This window comes from Lemur catta, chromosome 4, assembly GCF_020740605.2.
Source record: "Lemur catta isolate mLemCat1 chromosome 4, mLemCat1.pri, whole genome shotgun sequence".
Taxonomy (NCBI): Eukaryota; Metazoa; Chordata; class Mammalia; order Primates; family Lemuridae; genus Lemur; species Lemur catta.
The window spans coordinates 92,107,234-92,133,230 of NC_059131.1; the positions used below are offsets into that span (position 1 = coordinate 92,107,234).

General features: G+C 38.5%; 1 protein-coding gene across 1 annotated transcript in view; it reads right to left on the reverse strand.

Moving 5' to 3' along the window:
• Nucleotides 1-6,642: 6,642 nt before the first annotated feature.
• Nucleotides 6,643-25,997, reverse strand: part of ADGRA3 (adhesion G protein-coupled receptor A3) — a 112,100-nt gene continuing 92,745 nt past the window's right edge. Inside the window, exons 15-19 of the mRNA XM_045550457.1 lie at nt 20,920-21,044; nt 19,710-19,833; nt 11,770-11,915; nt 8,361-8,456; nt 6,643-8,219 (exon numbers count right to left, since the gene is read on the reverse strand). Of these exons, the coding sequence (XP_045406413.1) occupies nt 6,977-8,219; nt 8,361-8,456; nt 11,770-11,915; nt 19,710-19,833; nt 20,920-21,044 (1,734 nt within the window). The 3' untranslated portion in view covers nt 6,643-6,976. The remainder of the gene's footprint in view (nt 8,220-8,360; nt 8,457-11,769; nt 11,916-19,709; nt 19,834-20,919; nt 21,045-25,997) is intronic.

Below are 25,997 nucleotides of genomic sequence, written 5' to 3' on the forward strand. Positions count from 1 at the left end.
CAATCTCCTGTTCATGTGAAAAAGAATAATTTTAGCTGGAGAGCAAACCTCACCTGCAAAATATTAAATGCAGATATGTGAAATTGGCATACTCTATTTTGCTGCAAGTAATGTATTTCTTCATTATTAAACCTCTCTCTAGTAGTATAACGGTTAAAATCACTTAAAAGTCTATAAAAGTATGATGCAATAAATTAGTCATGGTATTTATTAGATAATTTTACTCAAATGATAAGAATGAATTAGAGTATTTATCCAAAAAATGGAATCGTGGCATTTGATTGTCAGATCTGGAGTATCTCTTCTATCAAACATTGAAATTAAACATCTCTGAGAACATGCAAAAAATGAAATAGAAGCTGTATTGGTATAGTAGTTTGAATTATCATACCAGGGGGTTATTTTCAAGTCTTAAAATCTAAAGGAATTTGCTATGTTAGGTTTTGGACTTGAGAACTGTCACTCTCCCTTCTTTCCTATTTCTCTCTTTTGGAATGGGAATGTCTATCCTAAGCCTGTCCCAGCAACAAGCACATAACTTTAGTTTCACAGGTTCACAGTGAAAATTTTACTTCAGGATAGATGCAGCATACCTCAAATTTCACCTGTATCTAATTTACGTGATATTTAGGTGAGATCTTTTAGACTTTAGAGTTGAGGCTAAAACAAATGAAGACTTTTAGGTCTGTTGGGTTGGAATGAATGTATTTTGGATATGAGGAGGACATGAATTTGGGGGAAAATAGAGGCAGAATGCTAGAAACTCAATGTTTGTGTTCCCCCAGCAAATTCATATATTAAAGCCTTAATCCCCAATGTGATGTATTAGGAGGTGGGGCCTTCGGGAGGTAATTAGGTCTTGAGGGTGAGCACCCTTGTGAGTTAGTGCCCTTGTAAGAAGAGACATGAGAGAGATAACCTCTCTCCATCATGTGAGGACACAGCAAGATGGCAGTTTCTACAAGCCAGGAAGAGGGCCCTCACCAGAACCCAACCACTCTGGCACCCTGATCTTGGGACTTCTAGCTTCCAAGACATTGACTATCACATAATTTTCAAGCTGACTTGAAATCTAGCATTTCTGTTTAGAACCTATAATGGATCAGTGCTTAAAAGTAGTATTTTTAAAGTGTAGTGCAAGACTAAGTAGGAATAAAGCTCACTGTTGTACATATTGCAAAACTATTTCTGTGGCAGTCTGTTCATTTATTCACCAAGCCATCTCCCTTTCCTTCCTGGACACAGCTAGACTATATTTCCTAACTACCTTTGCAGTTAAGGCATGGCCACAACAGTTTTCTGCCCAACTGACTGTGGGTAGAAATGGCACGTGCCATCTCCAAGCCTGATGTGCCAACTTCCATTTTCTTAGGAACAACTTAGAGGAGGGCAGGGCCCCATAATGATGAAGCCTGGGTGAGAAAAGCCCCTGAGGAAGCTACCAGGTTAGCAACATACATGCCGGACTATTGCTTCAGTAACTCTCATCTTGTTAAGCCCCTAAAATGTTACAACTTTTTTTAAACAGCAGTTTACTCAGATTCAACATAAAAGCTTAAAAAAAAAATTAACTAAGCATAAAATCATGGCTAACACTAAAACAACATTTTTTATTCAGTTTTATAAAGAATGGACATTGGTGGCAAAACACCCTATTTAGTACTGGAGCTCACTGCTTCCTACTGAATATGTTCTTAATCAACAACCTGAGTTGGTACTCAGGACCATACCCAGCTTTGCAAGCAATCAAGTCTTGCAAATGTATTTCCTGAATTGAACACTGAAGTTTATCCATAAAAGCAAATCTTCATCAGTATCATACGCCAAGACAGAGTGAACACAATGATTACAAAATTGAAGCTGTGATTAGCTGGATTCTTTGGAATGTATCTCTGAGGAATTCTCTGAAAAGACTTTGAACTTTTTGAAGATACTTAGAATTACTCTGATAAAGGTCTTCGTCAGTGTCTTCTCAAACCAGATGGCAGCAGCAGTTAATTAAACACATACATACACGCTCTCTCTTTTCTTCTACCATTTTATGAATATGACACAATTAAGGAGGTCAATAAATGTTTCAAATAGCATGTAACAAGTTTGTTCAACAAAAGTCTAATGAGATTTTGGCCAGCAATTAATTCTAAGCATTCAACTCTGTAAGAGAAGGCAGCAGTCCATCAGTGACTACACAAATGGGAGCTTTTTAATATTATGCTCTTGTAAGTTCACACTCAGTACCCACCTCTGAGCCTCTGGCACACCCAGTGAAAGGAAGCTGAAAAAGAAGCTGTAACCAAAGGTTGCCTGGGGCTTCATGTGCTACAGAGCTGCATATACAAAGCAGGTGGAAAAACCAGGACTAATCAGCCTATGGCGACTAAGTTTATCCACACGGTCCAAGTATGTGTTTATCAGTTGATTGGTCCTATAGGTCAGTATCACCACTGGCGAGGAATCTCTAATGACCAATAAAAGGCATGGCTGTAAACTAATCCAAGTGAAGTTAGAAAGAAGACTCAAGACAATTAATACTACAACCAAAAAACCAGAATCATCTTAATGATTGCAATTTCACCTTTGTGTGAGACCTACTAGTAACACTCTAGTCAGGTTTTCAGTACTGAAAGATTGCAAACAATTAATTACTGTTTCTCCTTGAGGAGTTTGCTTTGTTGATACAAACAAATATATTGGGTTTATTATTACTTCTATTTCAGTGAAAAAAAAAGGGAGTTGATCCACATGACATCATTAATGCAAACGTTAAGGAAAATACAGCAAAATTAGCAAAAGTGATAGAATGACTCAAGTTTGAGACATTATCATAAGTAATTATAAATAATCAAATCATCTCTCACATAAAAGCAGTGGAGTAAATATTAAAATAATGATTCTTGGAATTGGAAAAGAAAACCAGAATTAACATTTGTTTTAAATTTTGGATTGCTGTTGCATGCATCACTATCTTTGATGATATACTTTAATTCCTGAATCAGATGTTTTCAGTTAATTTTTTTTTTTTTTTTTTGAGACAGAGTCTCGCTCTGTTGCCCGGGCTAGAGTGAGTGCCGTGGCGTCAGCCCAGCTCACAGCAACCTCAAACTCCTGGGCTCAAGCAATCCTCCTGCCTCAGCCTCCCGAGTAGCTGGGACTACAGGCATGTGCCACCATGCCCAGCTAATTTTTTCTATATATATATTTTTAGTTGTCTAGATAATTTTTATTTCTATTTTTAGTAGAGACGGGGTCTCGCTCAGGCTGGTCTCGAACTCCTGACCTTGAGCGATCCATCTGCCTCGGCCTCCCAGAGGGCTAGGATTACAGGCGTGAGCCACCGCGCCCAGCCAGTTAATTTTTTACTTCCTCACTTTTTCTCAACCAACTTCAGTTTGGGCATTCTGAACTCAATGCCTGAAGCATATATGTCTGTTTTAACACTGTTGTTTCTCCATAATGAGAAATATTCCAATAAGCACCTATATGTAAATTTCCATCTGTATATATTATGTATATAATTATACTGTACCTGGATTAGTTATATGTATATCCTAAAATACCCTGAGATTTGGAAATCAGGTGCCACCTATTAATGGCCTGAAATATTAACATACATTTATATTAGTACATAAATCCAGTCAAAAAAATACTCATACACAAACCTAATTTAAATCATTACCTAAAAAGATTAGCATATAACATTGAGTCATGTATATGTGTATATATAATGTGTATATTAAAAAACAACTTTCATGGAATAAAAGAATAAATCATGTATGTTTTACAAAGAATACAACCAATTATACTTCATTATGAAACTAAAACTCAAAATAACTAGGATGAGAATAAAGAATAAAATTATAGACAATAAACACTGCAGAAGCAATGAAATGTGGTGCCAGGCACGGTGGCCTCAGCATTGGGAAACATGGTCCTATGCGGGGAGTTAGCTACGCTCCCCGCAAAGGGGTTTTTTCTCTTTCTTCGGATCAGGTCTCTAAGTTGACCACGGCAGTTTGCAGGGAGTTAGCTACGCTCCCAGCAAAGAGGTTTCTTCTTCCGATCAGGTCTCTCAGGCAGGGGTCATCGCAAAGGATGAGAAAATAGTAGGAAACAGAAATAATAATAATAATACACAGAGCCAAAGATATAGTTTATAAAGTAAAGGTTTATGAAAATAGATAAAAGCAGGGTATCCGGATGGGGATATTTCCTCCCGCTAGAAATATCTCCAAAACTGAAAATCCACACAGGTATTATATAGGGTAGGTACAGGCTCCCCGTTGGATTCACACACTAACAGGCAGTTTGCTTTAGGGTCAAAGTCTTCTAAAAGGCTACTACAGATCCTTCAACTAACTCTAACTAGGGGAACAATGAGTTGTAAAATCTTCCTGGGGCAAACTTCTAAGTTTTCTGATAAGGCTATTACTTTAGCAAAAAACAGAGGCATCTTGGCTCCGGTGATTGTGTTCTTGGAGGCAGAGATGATTTCAGAAGTCAACGTGAGCTGTGCTTTGTGTTAATTACTTTAAACGCATGGCTCCTTCTGGGCCCGGCTTGGGCATTAGCATATCTCTCTGATCAGCTCTCATCTTCGGTGGTCCTTGCCAGCTCCGGCAACCCATGGCTCTAGGAAGAGGCCTGCCTTATCTTTCAAAACAGGTGAGAACCATAGGCCCAGTTTACAGCTGTCTCTTTGAAGTGCAGCTTTTACTGACCAAGGAGACGCCCTCCTGAGACAAGGCAGCTTTTGAACCAACACATTTCTTTTTTCTTTAAGGCAAAGCCTTATTTGACTTCTGAAATCAAATCTTGTCTCCAGAAATACAGGGGGCATTTCTATGACTCAGTACTCTTAGGCTCAACAGTCCTACTCCTAGGAACAGTGGAACCTTAGAACCTGCTGACATGTCCAGCAAGTCACAAATTCTTTGGATCTTGGTTGCCAAATTTTTTAAATGAAAGTGCTGATCGCTAAGAAAATTGAAACATTTGTTAACAGTTTAGAATTCTAAGAAAAATAGAGAAATCTCTCCCAGCAACAAGCCATTAAACATAGAAAACAAATATGGGGGAAATGCAAGGTACTATTCACTTCCCATACATAATACAAATATCAAATTTTAATTCAATCACATAATAAGAATGCATAAAGTCATCGCTCATCACTTTCTAAAATCCCAAACATTTTAGTGAAATCTTCATTTTCTTCAAGTCTCTAATTGCTTTTTTAGTGCTTTCCCACTCTGGCTCCTGTTCTTCTACCTAAAGAAGTCATATATAAATTAATAAATAGGGAACATTCCCAGGAAGAGAAATTTCTCACTTCCTATGGATATGCAGGAAAAAGAAGAACAAGAAAAGTTCTCTCCCTATGTAGAGCTGACCAACAGGTCAAACAGGTTAAACACTGGAATAATATATTGCAAAGTAACAGAGCAAGATAAAAATAGTAAAAAATAAAAATTATTCATTCCATAACTTATTAGTTTATCTTTACAGACACCTTCCTGTACATAATACATGAATTTACCAGGAGACCCTGGGCATGGAAGTATGTTAAATGTATAAATGGCAAATCTATCTGTTGGATGCCTTATTTCCCCCACCAAAAAGAATGTCTCTAAAACTAACACCTAAAAAAAGGCTTAAATAGAACGATCAGTTTTATTACTGCAAAGCAAAATAACTTGTTTCAAATGCAGTAACCCAATTTATAGTGAATATTTACACTACAATAGGTGATCTCATTATGGCTCTGAGAATTGTTTTCTTAAGTAAGCAGAATTTGAAGTTTATCTCTCAGAATTTGAGGTTTACCAAGCTACGCTGCTCAACTTTTTTTTTAACATTTCTTGAATATGTGCTTTTGAATCTGATCGGATTCAAACCTTTAGACTTCCACTAAAAAGAGACTTAAGGTGTGTCAAATGTTCAGGCATTGTCTTACATATGAGAGGGAACTGGGAACCCCACTGAGATTCAGGACTGGAGATGGGTAAGGATTTTAGTGCTGTGAAGAGCAAGGATAACTTTGGAGCTTAGCTATTTTTGTGACTTTGGAATGGAATTCTGAAAATTTAAATTTCATTTCAAAATGGAATTTAAAGATCAGTACTTTAGGATGAAACTAAAGAACTTTATCTGTTTAAGTACAAAAAAATAGTTAACATAAGGGTCAATGCTGAAGAATCCAGAGTGAGTGAGTGTGAACCTTATATATGGTAGCTCTTCATTTACATTCAAAAATAACATACGTGCAAGAATCACTTCCCCCGCTGAAAAGAATAAGAAAACGTAACCCAAATATAAACCACTGAAAAGCCACAAAAGTGATGAAAATAGTATTAACAGGGTCAAAGTGATATGGCGCAAGTAATGCAATTTAGGAAAAGTGTTTTAGGCATTTCTGTTTTCAAAAAAACATTCTGTAAGATCTTTTAAAAACCTATACTGTTTAAAACTATATTTACAAAGTACAGCAATCCAAAAATCACTTTGCTTTATATGCCATGAGTATAGTTAACCATGGATATATGATAACTGATTTAAATATAATTTTCATTAAAATATCTCAATGCACAAACTTCATTAAAATTGAACTAAATGGTTATGTTGTAAAATGCAAAAATAAAAGATTGGCACAATGAGAAACACCTATTTATTGTATTAAATAGAAGCCTGAAATGCAAAGTATATATTACAGAGTCTAAGAAATTACATTTCAGATTCCCAAAATGGCCTATCGGTGCTTTGATGACAAAAACAATGTTTAAAAAGGTTTTTTTTTCTTTAATTTCTAAGAAGAAGGCAACAATTTGGGGATATAAAATAAGTAAAATCCAAAACTTCTAAGTTGATTCCAAATTCTTTTGAATCCCTAAGGTGGCTGTAAACTGTTTTTTAAATGTTCATAGCTTAAAGGAATGTGAATATCACAGTTTATATGACTCTCTGCCCAGGACACCCAGCAACGCTACACAGTAGTTTCGTGCTTCCATAATCCAGTCCTAACATTGCCAGTGCTATCGGTACCGAGCAAGGGTCCATCCTGCCCGTTGCTTTTAATTGGTCCGTTCTGAATGGCCAAGTTGAGACCATAAGACTTCTGCTGACTTTCAAGTTCAACCACGGTTGGCTTCCTTAAAGCATCTTTTTTACTACTAGTTGAAACAGGTTTTTCAAAATTTCTGCTGCTTTTGAGGAGTGTGCTCCCAGCATCACTGCTGTCTGGCTGGGGCGGGTTGGACTGCCTCTCTCTGTAGGCTAAATAAGCTCTTCGGCTCCTGGAGTGCCCTTCGCTACCGCCCGGCCGACTTTTAGGTAAGCCATTCTGCACGCTTCCTTCCACGCTTGTCGGGACGTCGTAGGCATATTCTCTCAGGACTGTGAGTCTGCTGGCCCGGTGTCCTTTACTTCTGTTTTTATGGTGGCGGCTCGGGTGCACATTTGTCCGAAACTGAACTTCTAAAGGCGCCACATGCATTTTAATATCATTGTCCATTGAATGTTCTGTCAGACTATTGTCCAGCTGAGGGGTGGAGTTCAAGGGTAAAGAATTGGCGTGGCACTGAGCCGCAGCAGCCTGCAAGTTTGTTAATTTGCAGCCCTGGGAGGAATTTTTGAAGCTTGAGGCACTTTTGTTTGTGCACGAAGACTCTGCACTGCTATTGGGGCACTTGGGTGCCTCTCCGTTCGTCCCACTCGAGTTGGGGGGCTGGACGTTGACTTGCACCGAATACGAGCTCCGTCCTGGGCAGCAAGTCATGATCCAGGCAAGTCTGACATCCTCCCTATTAACACAGTGGTGCACCATGATGAACGCACTGAAGCTTAAACACGTGGCTCCAAAAAAGAAGCTAAAAACCAAGTCCAAAGGGTAATACAAAGAAACTGCCAAGGCCCCAAACATCCACAAAGCAACATATAAGAGCAAAGTAAGGCCGGCCCCCAAAAGTTGAGAATGAAAGGTGTGCTCATTTTCCAACGCTGATGTAGAAATCAGAGACAAAGACATTGAATCCTGATGATTGATTTCACCGTTTTCATTGGCTGCCAATCTCTGCTGCTCCTCAGGGGGCTCCTTAAGCTCATATTTGCGCTCAGGGTGTCTTTTCAACTGAATAAATATGCTTAGAAAGTACATGCAGTTTACAAAAGTGATGAAGCTGGCAGGCCCATAGAAGGCTCCCAAGGAGGGTTCCCACGCCATCCAGCAGCTAGAAAAGACAACAGTAAACCAGATCAGATGCAACACACCTCAACAAATTATTTAAGAAATTGCAATAAACCATAGTGTCTGGAAAATACTTAAAAGAGAGGCAATTGGGTCAGGTACACAGAGAACATAAAATACTCACTAGGGTGCATTTGGCCGACTGCCATAATTCTTAATGTTTGCTGCTGCTGTTATGCCACAAACGATGATGGGGATGCCACCACCAATCAGGTAAAACCTGGAAGGAAGAATAACAGGAATAACTGCTCATCATTCTACTTTTTAAGGTATATTCATCACAGTATCTCAGTACTTCAAAAGTCATTCCTTGAAGATTAATTACTATTCTTATTCCAGTAGTAAGTTGAGGGTTAACTCAAATTCGTTAGAGGCTGCTTCATTCAGAAGCTGCCTCATTAGTGATAACATGTTTTTGTTTTGATTTTTACGCCTTTTTTTAAAGCAGGAGGTCGTTGCCAAGCTGAGGAAAACTGGTCAGCTTCTGCCACCCCGTGGACAGGCAAAGTAACACTCAGCTCCTGCATGCAAGGTTTTAGCTTTTATATGTATATTTAGGGGGAATTGACTCCTTTTAGATTCAGCTGGTGAACTAGTAAGTCAGTCCATTACAAAATGGACTTTAAGATCTCACTGAGCCATAGGTCATGCAAAAAAATGTAACGATGTATTAATTATTGGTTAATGCTCAGCTAAGCCTGTGTGTTCCAGGACCTCTGACTGCTGTGTATCTCATCCCCAGTCAACTGAGATCGAAGCAAGAGAGGAATCTGGACGCCAGTAGCTTCCCATGGTGCAGAGGCCCTCCTGGACCCCTTCCCCACGGAGTGAGACAGAGTAGTGACTGGTCTTATGAAGAAAACCGTCGTGGCTGGAGCATCTCTGAGCTCTCTGATCTCTCTGAAAAGAACTTTCTGCCCAAGCTGGATACCCCTGGCTACAATCAGAATCTTAATTTTGCATTGGCCCCTTCTTGAGACACAGCCTCAAATCTTGAACTGGCTGGATAAAGGCACCATCTCTGACACATTTTTCCATATATTGTTTCTCCATCATACCGCCACTAAAATCCTTTAATATATTAGTACTGCAGAAAAAACAACTAATTACCCTATAAAATGATAACCCTGTCTTCTATTTCATAGATTAGAGGGAAGCCAATACCTGTAACCCTCCCCTTTCTCCTACCATATTAATTCACATCTGCTTCTTACTTGAAAAGAAAGCATCATGTCCAAAATTAAACTTGGGTCCTCTCACCTTCTCTGTGCCTCTTCTTTTCCTCCCTGCAACTTCCTGTTATCAACCCTTATTTTGCAGCTTTAAAATCTCTTTCTCCACTCCCTCTTATTTTTAGCCTATACAAAATGTTCACATTGCCCCCATCTTCTAAAACTTTCCTTGAACTATCACCTTCTTTCTCTCTCTCTTCTGTCACAAGCTCCTGGAAACACTGGCACCACCATTAGCCTTGCCTGTCTCACCCTATCGTGGGGCTACTCCCCCCCCCCACACTCCCCACCATGATGCTGAAACTGCCCTCTCTGGGGCAGGTGAGGCTCATAGGCAAGTCCCATGCCCAACTGGCCACTCGGGAATGCTGCCTGGGCTTCCTGATGACGCTCAAGGACGTGGGGGACGAAGGCACCAGCCCCAGAGGGTGGAACCTGCACTGTCTGAAGAAAAAGTGGTCCTTGGGGCTCATCTGGAGACGGCATAGAGTTTGGAGCCCAGGCTGCCTTTTCTTTAATGCTGTGTGTTTTTTCTCAGAATCTTACAGGAAGGAACAGCTGCTTGAGGCCAGGATTCCCAAGTCTCTTAGCCAAACGTCATCTCTCCTTTGTTTTGACACAAGTGAAGGAGGTGCCAAGTCTCATCCTGCGATGTCAGTCTGGGTTGCCGAGCACCCCCACTGCTCCTTGTCATCCATGGAACCACTCTCCCCAGAATCTTCTATGGCCTCAGGTGTTCTCTTTCGGTTCTTCCAGTGATTTTTCCACGGCCCATCTACTAAACATTGACATGGCCCAGGGATCATTCTTTTCTTAACGAACTTCTCCCTGGGAGATCTTGTTCATTATCATGGCTTCATTGACCACACCAGGAAATGTCTCCTGCCCCGTCTAGACTCTGTCTAGCTTGTCTTCTCTGCTGAGCCCTGGACTTCCAAAAATGTAAACTTCTCACAAGAAAGTACTGGTGAGCCTACCTCTCCTGCCCCTACCCTCCATGCCCACCCCCATTTCTCCTTTTCCTGTATTATTAATATTTTAATATTTCTCACTTGATGGAAACACCATGTGCCAAGGCACCCTAGCTGGCCAGAACAATTTGCAGTTGTCTTTAAATTTCTCTCCCTCACGCACCTCTTAAATTCAGGTGGCCATCAATCCTAGAGAAACTGCCTCAAGCCTCTGGAACACGTGTCCTCCTCTCTGTTCTCTATGACACTGTTCTGGCTTCAGTCTTCCTGGGGACTGTCCTAATGACCTCCGTGGAATTCCTCATTCTCCGACATTCCAATTTATATTCCATACTAGTGCCATGGCTATCCTTCTAAAATGCCACTGTGTCAGGACACTCCCTTAGTTAAAAATCTTCAGTGGCTGCTGATGTTTTAATAGGGTCTCCAAACCCCCAACCCCAGCTTTCACGCCGAATTCCTGCTACCCTGCACCACACACCCTAGGCTCCAGCCACACTGCATTTCCCAAGGCTTCCTCCGCGTCCTCCCCTGCTTGGAGTGCTCCTCTACACTCTGCCCGAATCACGACAGGTTTCCTGCCAGTGGTCTGGCATTTCCTAACAGCCCACCATCCCTCCCCCCAAATTAGTGGCTCCTTTCTTTGCACTTTCAAAGAACGTATCTGCACTGTGCTTCCCACACAAGCCAACAGTCAGTTCTTCCCGTGCCTGTCTCCTGCCACAGACTGTAAACTCCTCGAGGGCGGGGAGGTCCCCTTAAGTCCTGGCTCAGGGCCAGGTCCAGAGCAGGCATTCAATAAACTCGGTCATCACTGATAGATTTTTACTCACCCAGCGTGATAATCCACTTACAATTTTTCTTCTTATAATGGATAGGAAGGACATACTCCAAATCTGTGTGCTTCTTTATACAGAATAAGTAAATGGGTATATACTTGAGTAAATTAAAATCTATGACATATGACTTAAAGGAAATAAAAACAGCTGACATTTTCATGGAGCCTATTATATGGCCAGTACCATTTTAAGTGCTTTGCACATTAACTCATTAATTTCTCACAACAACCCTATGAGGCAGAATCAGCCCCACTTTGGAGGGGGTCGAGGAAGGCTCAGAGAGGGTGCAAAAGTTGACTGAGGATTTGCAGCTGGAAGGACGGCACAACCCAGATTCAAAACCAGGCAGTCCGGCTTACAAGTGCATTCTTTCACTTCCAAAAAACTGACTCAGCAATTTTTTGTAATAATTGATGACTATGCTTCAACTAAAGCAAACAGACTATTTAATTAACATTTAAGACAACACAACAAACAAAGATATTAGGTACCTGAGCATTGGTCTTGGTGGAGGTGGTGGTTCCTCAGGGTCCTGGCATCTCTTAGCTTTCTTAGTGACTTGTTTATAGATGTTTCGAGCTGTCACTCCCACCCACAGTACTGTGGCAAGGGTGGAATAGTGAAGAATTATCCCAACCTACAAGGAAGATTGAAGAATATATAAACTAAAAGAAAAGAATGTTCCCACTAAGGCTTCTCAAAAAGTTTGGTAGATAACTTTCAAAAGTCTGATTCAAAAGCAGAAAGAAGGTGGTATCCTAGGGGCCAAGCCCTCTGCCTGTTAATGATTATGGATGCATCACAGATGCCCCTCCTCCAATACACAAGCCAACAGCTGGCTCCAGGAAGCCCGCAAGCCACCACTTATACCCAAGATGACCTTAATACAGCAAAACACTGGCTCCTGGACAACATTAAAACCCAAGGAGCATTTCTCACAGATACAGCGTTACAGAGTTCAGTTTCTAACTCCCATTTTAAGGAGGGACCAAGAGGGCAAGGGAAACTAGCAGATAAAAGCCACAGCACACAGACAGTAAATGCCAGAGCAAGAGGCCTGAGTTCTAATTCAGAGCTGCCACATACTGTAGCAGTTAAAAGAGCAATACAATATATTGACGGCTAAGAGGGTGAACTCAACAATCAAATTTTGCTTGGTTTTAAAACTAGTCTCCACCTCTTACCTGCTATATGACCTGGTCAAAGTCATATAACATCCTGGCTGCCTCACTTGGGAACCAAGAACAACATGAAATCACTGTGAGGTTAAGATTGTCCACATATAGCATGTAGCACATTACCTAGCACCCGATATGCCATTAGCAAAAATAGCTATATTATTGTTAGATATTACTACTTATTAGGACTGTGGTTTTGAGGAAATAATGTGATCTCTCTGAAATTAACTTTCCTCAATTTAATAGTAGGAGGATTATAAATAGCCACCCCTAAGGGTTTTGTGCAGACTGATTGAGCACAATAGCTGGGATATAATAGGTGCTCAATACATATAGGATAATTGCAATATATATAAATAATTAAACCAATTAAGTTTCTTCCAAGACAGATGATAGGGGGCATGTTTATCATACAACCTGTGTTTGAAGCAACTCTAGTTGAGGATGAAATCCTAGATGAAGACACGAGAGCAGATAAGAAAGGCTTAAAATTTATTTTAAAATAAATGCCATGTGTCATCAGAGTATCAAGGACATAATCCAGCTTTCTTAACTAATTACTTGCTATCTTTTTGATCATTTCTTCCTATACAATTATCACACATAAAATTCTATTAATGAAAATCTCCAACAGAAAATTTCTCATTCTAAAGGGATAGCTCTCTAATCTCAAGAAAGTCAAATTGATTGACATTATCAGACCTAGGTCAAAAATGAAAATATGCATACTGCTGGCCAGAGTTTATTTTAATGAGACCCAATCTGCAGCTAACACTTGGCGACATGAAAGCCTAAGTCTTATTTTACAGGAGGAAAAGGCAGTACAGTGACTGTTCACATAAACCCAGCAGTGACTCCAGAGGTGCTGGGAAGGGTGGATGCAGCTTGGTCAAACTAGAAAAGTCAGAAGTTACCTTCTTCTTAAAGAGAAAAGTGGCTTCTTGGTTCCCATTAGTTTTGCTGACTGCACTGTGAAAGCAAAATTTATAGATAGAAGTGGAACAGAAAGCATAAAATAACCCTCTGAGCTATCTGAAGTCATACCAAATACTGTTAAGTAAAAATAGTATAAATGAATTTGGTGCACAGACACCAACAAATTCAAAACAAATCACTGAATATTTACTTAAAATGGTTGACTCTACTATTGCTGAAATTGTCTCTGACACAAAGGTCAAAAGAATGAGACAGGGCTTTAAAATATGTAAGTTAAAAATATAGGTTAAAAGTATTTTCAACATAGGAGGTATCAGACAGAGGGTTTTCTAAGGGGGGCAAATCCCAACTTAGGCTTAGAAGTGTTTTCTGTGGCATTTTTAACTTTCCAGAAGAGTTCACTCACTGAAGCCTTCCAGTTAAATGATTATTACCAATAGTGGAATTAGGAGTCTGATGATATCTGGTAACAGAGTCACACAAGCAAATCACTAAATATTACACACACACACACACACACACAAGAAAAAAAGGGGGAATTAAAATCTAGTAGAAAAGGTTTTCCTATTTTTTTGGAATGTACTTCTTCCTATTGTATTCTCCATCTGACACTTGGTCTACATGAAATACAACCTCACTATCACATTTTCTTCCAAACAAATCAGAGATCCACATGGAAATTTTGTAACTAGTTTGGAAGTAAGCAGTCTAATTCATAGGGCATGTATATGATTAGTTAAATGCAATAGATTATTACTTAAGAACGCTACCTTACCTCAGGATACTAATTTCCAAAGCTGCAAAATGGGTATAAAATGATTACCTTAAAGAATTACACTTTAGATGTGTGTTACCTAACTATAAATCTCACATACTGGGGAGTTTTTAAACCACTAATAACCACCAAGAAACCCACAACAGGGCATCCTGCGTAGCAACTGTGCAAAAAAAAAAAAAAAAAAGACCTTTATGATTATGATGAATATGGTCATATATAAAATGAATATGTAAAAATTAAAATAACAACAGCTTCCTCTACTGAATCTCTGCTATGGATCAAAAAAACGTGTTTTTGTAGATGATTGCACTTCAACCTCCAAGCATCCATTTGGTCAGTGTTAGTAACTCTGAGAAACTAACACAGAAACTAAGGCTAAGAGAAGTTAAATCATCCACAGAAATCACGTACGTGGTCAGTAGCAGGGCTGTGACGGCTGTGATTCGAACTCAAGTCTGCTGGTGTCCAAAGCCCTTGCCCTTTCTGGGACGCCGTACTGGCCCCCATGAAATAGTAAAGAAGAGCGATGGGAGCTGAGGGGCCCTCAGAGTCAAGCAGACCAACGTTTAAACCATGTCAACTCTCTACGACTCAATTTATGTATTTATAAAATATATGATGAAAAATATTTCTTAATGTTAATACAAAAGTTAAGGTAACACATTTGTCACAGTTGGCAAGTAGAAAACTCTTAATATTCACTGGTTAGAGTTTGCCCAGTGCGCTTCACATGCTATTGCGGTGATCTTCCAGATAACTGATCTAAAGGACACCTGAGAGGGGCAGCTGGCCTGCTAGTTAATAGATTCGGTCATGGAGAGTGGTGGATTAACAAGGTACTTTAGACAAGATCCAGCTGAATCCTTCACTGCACAGCTAAGGGAATCAAGGACCAAAAAATTAACAACCAGTTACTTGGCAGCACATCACGAACCAGAACACAGATCCCCTCCAACCTTGAGTCAATCAACGGCCCTTGTACTCTGTGATTCAGCTTCTTAGTTCTCCTCCAGCTCCTCTTGCAAAAGAGAGTTAAAGGCTTAGAAAAGTACCTCAGGTGCCACCGGGAACAGATTTAGAAACCAGAGTGGGAAGTACCTGGCTGGTGGAGCCTTTAATAATCTCAACCCATCACCGTGGGGAAGAAACTGCATTAGAACCCATTCACTGTTGATAAAACATGTGAGCTCTCGAAGGAAGATAAGAAAGACAGAACAACATGGACTATGGGCATATACAACACTGTACACATGAAGGGTTAGTTTTAAAGATCAAAGAACCTTAAGGATCATATAATTTAACTAGCCTAATCCCTTAATTTATAAAAGAAACATCAAGCCCTTACTAGGTTAAGTGACTAGTAATACAAGCCATTCTGGCAGACACAGAATTAAAACCTACCAGTAGTATCTGGACTCCCAGGCTAGTCGTTTACGAATTCTACCACTCTCCTCTCAGGGGGTTAGTACCTGAATTAAGCATTACAACGGAGAAGTGAAGCAAGTATACTCTGAGTCCAGAACTATAAGAATGGGGTTATGTTTTTCATAGAAAAAGGGAAGGATATTGTAAAAACAGAAGAAAACTGACAGTGAAAACATCTGAAGACTTGCCTTTCCTTTTCTTTTGTAAATCTTTAACTAATGAGCATTTGTTCTAGCGGCCCTAAAAAGTCAGCACAATTCCTCTTCTTCTCAATTTAGAAATGTTATAAAATACCATTCCAGACAATGAAAGGCAGTCCTCTTTACAATGGCCTCTTTCTCCCCATTTCCTTAGTGAAATAAATTTATGTATCTACTTCATGAAATCAATGAACACTTTTAGATAAAACTGAGACCATTATTAGCAATGTGTGCTGAGTACTCTAGAATCTATGCTCAGAATGGCTCCAGGTTCAAAGGATTTCTCCTACTTGCAAACAGAAGCTTCCTCTGTTCATTCACCCAATAAACATTTGCTCAGCACCTACTATAGGTCAGGTCCTGGGCTGGTCCCTGGATAAAAAGTGGTGCATCAAATTGATATAAGTCTTGCCGCTGCACAGAACTTGGAGTCCGGGGAGAGCTTAGAGTCCAGAGATAATAAATAGTAAACTATAAAGTTTTATAGGCACTGTGGCATTTTAGTAAGGATCACAGAACAGTGGGAGGTGAGGGGCAGTATCTCTGACACTAGCAGTATGCCGACACCTACAAGGTAAGTGGGAGCCAGCCAGTGAAGAAGGGGGAAAGAGAACACAGAAGCTCTGTCTCTATACATGTCTTTAGTTTATCCGAGACCCATCATCTGACTTCTTGGAGGTGCCAAACAAAAATCTGTTTCCCAATGTATAGTAATGGCCTAAAACAGAGAAATACGCTACGCAGCTGAGAGGTAATTTCATCAAGAACACTAGCAGCAGCAAAAGATAACATTTATTGAGCAGTTACTATATACCTGGTACCCTTGAGACATTTGAGTCATTTAATCTGCTCAACAATTCTTATATAAACATACATTTTAAATTGGATTTCAGGTATATAATATTGGATTAATTATAAGCCTTGGGATCATGACACATTCTAATGATTGGGCCAAGCATGGCCTGCCTTTATTTAGTTATTTAATTAGTTATTGTTAATAATATAATAAGCATTCAAGAATCTACCAGCAAAACAAAAGGTAAGACCTTGACAATAACCTGTATCTAACCATATGACCCTCTGTAACCATCACCCTATATCCTAGGTTCATTACTCCCTTGCTTTCTTTTTTATAGAGTTTTATTGCATTTACCTATTTTTGTTTAAAGTATGCTGTTTATTTCAGTCATTTTTATATCTATGAATGTAATTTATGGAACTTATGTTTTTCACCTAAGACTGATGCATATTCTGCATTGCCATAATTCATTGGTTTTGGACTCTTGTATACCATGGTCTATGCATTCACTCTGTGACAGGCATTTAGGTTGCTTCCAGGTTTTTGGCATTGTGTATATTCATATCTATGTACATATTCATATGCACATAGGCAAGGTTGCTGTCTGAGCCCAGGGGTGGACCTGCTGGCTTTCAGTATATACAAATGCTTAACTTTAGAAAGCAACACCTCCCAGAGTATATCCACTTATATTCTCAGCAACTATGTATAAAGGATTCTGTGGATCATCATGTTCCTCAAGACTTGGCATTGTCTGGCTTAATTTTTGCTGACAGAAAAGGCATAAAATGGTAATTGATTGTCTTAATTTGCATCTCCATAACCACCCATTATATTGCATGTCTTTGTGCCTGTGTACTGAACCTATGTTTACTCTTCTAAGATATGCCTTGCTACTTTTTCTACTGGGTTTAGTGGGCTTCTCATTGATTATAGCTATTAATATGTTCTTTTATTCCAATGCTGTCAGTTGTGTGTATTGTGAGTAGCTTCTTCCAATTTGTAACTTTCCTTTTCACTTTCTTTAAGGAAGGACTGTTAATAAAAACAAAAGTTCTTATTTTTAGTCAAATTTACCTCTTTTCTTGTAAATGCCTTTCACTGTCTTATTTAAGAAATCCTTCCTTATCTCAAGGTCTACATTTTCTAATGAAAATTTTAACATTTTGGCTTGGACATGGAAGTTTTCATAACACCCAGAAGTGACTTATTTTTTTCATATGGCATGAGGTATAGATTCATTTAAATCCTTCTCCAAATGGATTTCCCCCAGTTCCTTTTATTGAACAGTGGTCTCTCTTCCCCAGCTGACGAGGTATGCCCCTTCTGTCCTGCACCAACATTTCCCACGGGTCTGCCTCTGGACTCTAGTGTGTTGGTTAATTTACCTATTTGTACAGCTAATGTCACACTATTTTCATTTCCATATTCTCATAAGCCTTGATGACTAGTAAGACAGTCTTCTGGCTCTGCTCCTCTTTTTCAAGAGTGTCTTGGCTTTCTTTGGCCATTTACTTTCATATAAATTTAAAAATCATCTTATTGAGTTTCATGAAAAATTCTCTTCTTATCTATAGATTAATTTTAAGAGGAACCGCCAACTTTTCTGATATTAAGTTTTCCTCTCCTTAGACCCCATATGTCTTTCCATTTGTGTAGGCCCTCTTTAATACATATTTTAATTTTACCTGTAAATCTTGCCAACCTTTATTATTTCTAGATACTTGATAGTCTTTCATATTATATAAATGGTACCTTCTCATTAATCATATTTTCTCATGGTTGTATGTCTGTATCCTACCAAACATTCTTTGGTAAACTTTCCTATTATTTCTAATTATTTACGTATGAATTACTTTATTTTTCATATAAACAATTGTATCATCTAACAACAACTCAATTATCATTCCCAATTCACAGGTTAGAAAACTGAGATACAGAAAGATTAAATACTGAAATCAGGACCTCAGATGTTTGCACTCCCATGTTATCTGCACATTACTCAGAATAGTCAAGGAGAAACAACGTATATTCCTCCCATGAACAACAAACAGATGAAGAAAATGTGGTATATGCATAAAATGGAATATTATTCAGTCATAAAAAGGAAATCCTGTCATATTCTACAACACAGATGAATCTTGAGGATGCCGTGCTATATGAAATAAGTCAGTTACAGAAGGACAAATGTTCCATCACTGCACTTGTAGGAGGTTCCTAAAGCAGTCAACCTTGTAGAAGCAGAGTGAATGATGGTTGCCAGGGGTGGGCGGGAGGAGAGAAGAAAATGGGGAGTTGCTGTTATCTGGGTACAGAGTTTCAGTCATATAAGAGGAAAAGTTCTAGATATCTGCTGTGTAACATTGTGCTTATAGTTAACAATATTGTACTGTACGCTGAAAATTTCAAGACAGTAGATCTCATGTTATGTGTTTTTTAACAATTTGAAAAGAAAGATAAAAAGGTTAAATATATTGCCCATAAAAACAGCTAGTATATGGAGAACTGAAACCCAAATTCAGGCAGTCTGAACTCTTAATTACTATTTTACACTCTTTGCTACCATGCATATGGAAAATGATATACAAATACAGAAATAAAATTTTATATATTTTCTATTCATATATTGACGAGTTTCAGTTTTTTATACTTATACTGCAAGAATAATGTTCACTAAGGCTACATATGAAATAATTGATTTGAAAATAGTAGTTCGATATATTTCAATTCTTCATATTTACCAAACCTAGTAAATTTCCTATTTTTACGTCTTACAGTTAAATCTTTTTCTAATTCCTATTTTCCTATTATCATAAAATGTCATTTATCTTTCAAAGTCAGGATTTTATAAATTTTTTAAATTAAATATTAGGCATTGTAACAGACATAACAAGTAACACTGAATTCCCAATGATAAAGAGACAAGCTGTTTAAGTTGTAAAATAATTCAAAATTTATGGTATGCTGATAAATTGTTTAAGTGACAGACATTAGATTTAACTTTAATTAAAGAAAAGACTTTAAAGAAACATCCTTCCTTTTATAATTAATGAGACATATAAAATATTTTCTAATACCAATATTTTTTCCATTTCAATTTTTCACTCTGACTTACTGCTTGGCAGACGCTGGCATTTCTGGTTTGGGTTATTCCTCCCACAAAGACCACACAGGTCAAGAAAATGTGAAAGCACAAGTTCACAAGCATGTGCCAGCTCTTGAGACTGATTCTAATCAAACTGTTTAAAAAAAAAAAAAAAAGAAAATGTTAATGTGCAGTCTAGTACATTTGAAGTAGGACATTATGATGTTCATTTACAAGTTAATTCCAACAGCATAAAAGGGCAAATATAAATGCTTTATAGTTAAACATTTTATTTAATAAACATATACTATCAGATGCACATATACACATACACACAGAGAGGACTTGAGAAATTTCTCAACATTTAACATTATGCATTAAAAACTACAAGCTATTTATGGAACCATTGCACCCACCAAAGGCTAAACAAATCCTCCATCATAAGAAACATGTGGGCTTTTGTTACTTACAACGTCTTAAGACAACTGGATTACCTGCTTTGCTACCTAGAGATTTCTTCAATCTGACCCACTGGCATGGGTCTAAATACCCAATGCATTTCTTCCTGGCCTTTCATAATGAAATGTTGAAGTCTTTCTTGTTTTATATATATCAAAATCTCCATTTGTTTCTTAACTAAATGTCAAGAAATGCCAGATATGTCTAGCTTAAACAGGAAACATTCTAACAAAACCTTTTATAAAGTGAATTTCTGCTTAGCAAATCCTTTTAGTTCATTATTTCCTACAATAAAATAAAAGTTTCTGTAGCTTTTCCTCCAATTTAACAAAAACCGTATCTCATGCATAAATGCCACAAACTTTCTTAAAAATGCCATCTATAAAACAAACAATATCATAATAGGTAAAAAGTCATAAAATAAGAGTGATAATACAGTCTGATACCTAGAGACACCTCTATAGGTAATGAACCTCCACCTTACCTCACACCCTGCTGCTCCTGGGGCTGGCCCCTGAGGCTCCAAAACCAATTTCCCATGTTCTTTTTCAGATACAAACCCAACAAACTGAGTGGATGCTATAAAAGATGAATTTACCATCTCACATACTAATTTATGTCTCTAATGGCATGAAATAAAGAAGGCTTGTATGTTTTCTAAGGTAGCCATTCTTTGCTTTAAGGATGGCACAGTATGAAACTCAGTTTTATCCTAATTAAATGTGAAATGAAATCCTCCAAATCAAATCACAGATCTGTTTGGTCAAGCTTTATATCTTACCTGTGATGGTATATGTAACTGACGACGACGGCTAACAGACATAAGAGGAGGATGATGGCAGTAGTATAAACCACGGGATGCAAGAGACTGGCCGCCTGGGTGTACAGTTCAGATCCTGTCAAATCCTGAGCGGAACAAGAAAGAATCATTCTAACAGCACTTTTCTGGACATGTAACTACTGAGATTTTTTTTGACTGACTAAAACACATCGATAATCCAAAAATCTGGCCTTTGCATCTCTTTATTTTATTCAGGAATTAATGTTTCATCCTATTTTCCTCACACATTACTTAGCTTTCCTGACTTCCACTGTGTTATCTGCTTGTCATACTCATTCTATACTGGACCATCTACTTTGTAACTTGGACCACTGGCAACGCTATGAAGGTAATGGAGAGAGAACAGCAGCCCACGGGTAGGTGATTCAGAAGGGGCAACCACAGACCTCATCCTTTCTAATGCCCTTCCAGCCCCCTTATCACTCTGCATATTTGCTAGCTGCTATAAGGCAAGACAAGAGCAGCATCTCCAAGCCTACCAAACCTAAACAGACCTCTCTGACCATCGGTAGTCCAGTTCAACTCTAAGATCCACAACTACAAATGGACTAAACACTGTGTAAGGCACTGGAGACAAGATCGTAAGACAAGGTTCCTCCCCTAGAAGAGCTGAAAGTCACAGGAGAGAGAGATACACATTCAGATCACAACAGTATGCTTGATGAAGATAGGCAAAGTACAGTTATGAAAGCAAAGAGGAAGAGCCCTATAACACCTGAAAAATCAATAAACAATAATAGCAAGTCACTTACAGAACATTTACCATAAGCCAGGCATTGACTTTGTCCAGCACTTTTACATAGAGTAACCCTATGAGCCCATTTTATAGCTTGAAAAGCTGAGGCACAGAGAAGTTAAGTGCATGAGGACTAGATCTAAAAGAGCTTGGCTGTCAAGTCTCTGCTCTCAAACACAAAGTGGATACTGCCTCTCTAAAATGCAAACAATGGACATCTTAATGTTGTCTTCCTTACAGAGGACCAAAGCAGGCTGGAAAGACACCTCCACCCTGGCCACCATGCCATAAAACTGGGGATGTGGGAGTCAAAGCTGTGGGTTTGCTGAATCCCTTCACTAAATTCACTTTCTGCACTGACTCTTACAGCTACAAAGTGACAGCTGGATGTGGAAGGAGTCCACAGTGGATGTTATCTCCAGTCAAGCAGCTCTTGAGATAATATCTGAAACAAGAAAAGCTAGATGGAAAAGAGCTAATGGGTGAAACCAGACAAGAAAATGGAAGAACGCCTCAACAGAGTAGGGAGGGAAGGGGCAAGTTTTCCCAGGGATGAACTGGAAGTTGACAACATATATTACATAACTATAGATCTAAAAAGATTGTATCAGGACACCTTAACAAATGCTGAACAGCTAATGACAAAAATCACAATAAATGAGAAGCTGGAGATGGAACAAAACAAACTGAATTTCAACTGGAATGTTCCACTACACTTTGATGAGCCTCAAACTAGTATGTCATCTATTTACTTGGCAAATGTTAATTGGGTGTCACCAGGGCCAGGTGTGGAGCCAAGCACCAGACACGCAGGGACAGAACATGGTCCACACCCTCGGAGGGTTCACAGTCTGGAAACTAAGTACATGACAGGGAAAACACAGGAGAAAAGCCTATCAAGACCAAAGCTGAGCAAGCTGCCTTCGTGAGACACCCACAATACTAGTCTCTGGTACATGGCCTCAAGCTATTTGCATCCTGTTAAAAGTCCATAATACTGGTGGGAAAATTCAAAGAATGTCGAGGCAATTAAAACCAGTGAGACACTAATAAGAACAGACACGTTTGCCCTTGATTTCTATGAAAAGCTTCTATTCCAGTGTAGAATTAATAATTGAGGATAAACTTTCAATATCGAGGATTTAGTCTCCAGATTTCTTTCATGCACTGCCTGCTTTAGATTACTGTAGGAAATGTTCAACAACACGCTGCCACGTACTGGCTACACGATGTACCTCACCATAAAACAGAGACCCCAGCCATCACCTCGAGGGGTCTGGAGGAAGGGCAGAAGGAAGGGGTGTAAAAGTGCCTTCCACAGCCCTTGGCAGAGAGTAACAAAACATGGGAGCTGGATATCAACTCATAAGACATCAGACCAAGTGCCAATTTAATTCTCAAAATGTACTGCACGTAATATTCAAGTTTAAAAGAAATTAGTATTTTTCAAAAGCCAACCAAATGTGACACAGAGTGAGAAAGAAAGGGGATGGTGAAACACAGGGCAATAATCCTCAAATCGCCAAGCAATGACTGAGGAGGCATGAGCACCTCCATCACATTCACACAGGTGACAGTGCCTCCATGGACGCATTTTTTTCCTCAAGATTTTTTTTACTGATACATAATAATTGTGCATAGTTACGGGGCACATGTGATATTTTGATACATACAATGTGATGACCAAGTCAGGGTAATTAGGATATCCACCACCTCAGACACTGATCACTTCTCTGGGTTGAGAATATCCTAAATCTTCTCTTCTAGCTATTTTGAAATACACCATAAATTATTGTTAACTACCGTCACTCTACTGTGCTGTCAAGCACTAGAACTTATTCCTTCTACCTAACTGCATTTTGTGCCCATTAACCAAACTCTCTTCATGCCCCTCACCACCCTTCCCTTCCCGGCCTCTGGTAACCACCATTCTACTCTCTACCCCCACGAGGCCCACTGTTAGCTCCCACTGTTAGCTCCACGACTGAGAAGACACATTTGTCTTTCTGTGCCTGCCTTATTCCACTTAACAAATTGTCCTCCAGGCTCATCCATTATTGCTGCAAAGGACGAGATTTATTTTTTTAATGGCTGAATAATAATCCATTTTATATATATACATATATATATATATTTTACATTTTCTTTGTTCATTCATCTGTTGACAGATACTTAGGAACACTTCTGTATCTTGGCTTTTGTGACTAGTGCTGCAATAAACATGGGAGTGTAGGTATCTCTTCGACATAACTGATTTTACTTCGTTTAGATATATAACCAGCAGTTGAGACTGCTGGATCATATGGTAGTTCTATTTCTAGTTTTGTGAAGAACCTCCCATACCATTTTCCATAAAGGTCTGTATTAACTTACATTGCCACCAACAGTGTATGAGAGCTCCCCTTTCTCTGCATCCCCACCAGCATGTTATTTTTCGCTTTTTTGTAATAGCCATTTTAACTGGGATGAGATGATATCTCATTGTGGCTTTGATTTGCCTTTTCCTGATGATTAGTGATGTTGAGCATTTTTTCATATACCCATTGGTTTGAATATCTTCTTTTGAGAAATGTCTATTCAGATCATTTGCCCATTTTTTATATCAAATTACTTATTTTTTGATGTTATCATTTTTTGTTACAGTTTTGATGTTTAGTTCCTTACATATTCTGGTTATTAATCCCACAGGGGTATTTCTGACCTGCCCACATGCAAAGAGAACCCCTGTTGAAAAACTGACCTAGAAAAAGATATAAAAGACCAGATAATAAATATTTTAGGCTCTGCAGGCCAAGAGGCAAATTGAGAGTATTATGCAGGTACTTATTAACCATTTACAATATAACTGTTTAAAAATTTTAAAGCCATTCTTAGCTTTTCTACTTTAAAACAAACAAACCAACAAAAAAGACCACTGGCGCTGGCTAGATTGAGCAATATAAAATAATATAAGATGACTTAAGACAATTGAGAACTTTAGGATATTAGGATAGTGAACAAACTAAAGATCAACAATGAGAGAAATAAAGCAGAAATCTGAATCAACTTATTTACAATTACAGTAGTAAACAAATACAAGCTTTATGATAATATAACACTACTAAACACACTGTACAAAAATGGTGCTATGAGACACCTGTCAGTAGAAAAAGTAAATAGGAAAAGCCTCTGCCCTCTGGCACTTACTCCTCGACCGTTCATCACAAAGTGGTGATCTCAGTTACCCTTCTATGTGATACAAAGCTTAATAAAATAAAGCTAGGAAGTGAAAAATAAAGTTCTCCACAGATGTCAACGGCACCAATGCAGAGAAAATTAGAACATCTGAAAGTTTGTTCAAAATCACAAAGATAATCATTATTAAGGTCTCTAATAAATGGAAGAAGAGTTCTTGAAACTGCTTACCTGATAGACAGAGATTCATATAAGAGTTACTTCGAGCCTGAGAATTACTAAACATAAAATCAGTAGAAGTTTTCAATAACTCATCATCATTTCACTATATGAATAATTAAAGCCAACAATTATATAAATTCACCAGGATCTGAACAATGGAAGGAAATCCAAACAGACTATGACTTCTGTGTTGCTTTTTTCCCCCTAAGGAACAAAGAAGAATAATCTAAAGATTTTGTTCCCCCTACCTCACACCATACACAAAAATCAATTCCAGTCAAATTGCGACCTAAATGTGAAAAGTAATATATATTAAATCTTCTAGAAGAAAACAAAGAAGATCTTCATAATCTTTCAGTAGGCAAAGATTTCTTAAATAGGATATAAAAAGTACTAACTTAAAAAAAAAAAACTAAGAAATTGGACTTCAGAAAAATTAAGAAACTCTGTTCATAAAAGGACAACATTAACAGGAAAAGGGAAAAGGCACAGACTGGGAGAAGATATTTGTAACACATAAATCCAACAAAGAGCTCCTATTCAGAACCCATATTCTGATAAATCTGTAAGAAAACAACAGACAACCAAATTAAAAACAGGCAAGACTTGAGCAGGAACGTCACAAAAGGGGATACCAAAACCGCCAATGAGAAAATAAAGAGGTACTCAACATCGATAGTCACCAGAGAAATGCAAATTAAAACTATAATAATATATCAAAATACTACTACCAGAAGACTAAAATGAAAGACTGACAATACCAAGGACTGGCAAAGATGTGGAGCTACTGGAATTCTCATCACTGGTGAGTCTGTAAACCAACATATCCACTTTGGTCAACCATGTAACATTAGCTATTAAAGCTAAACACATGGACAGCCTACAA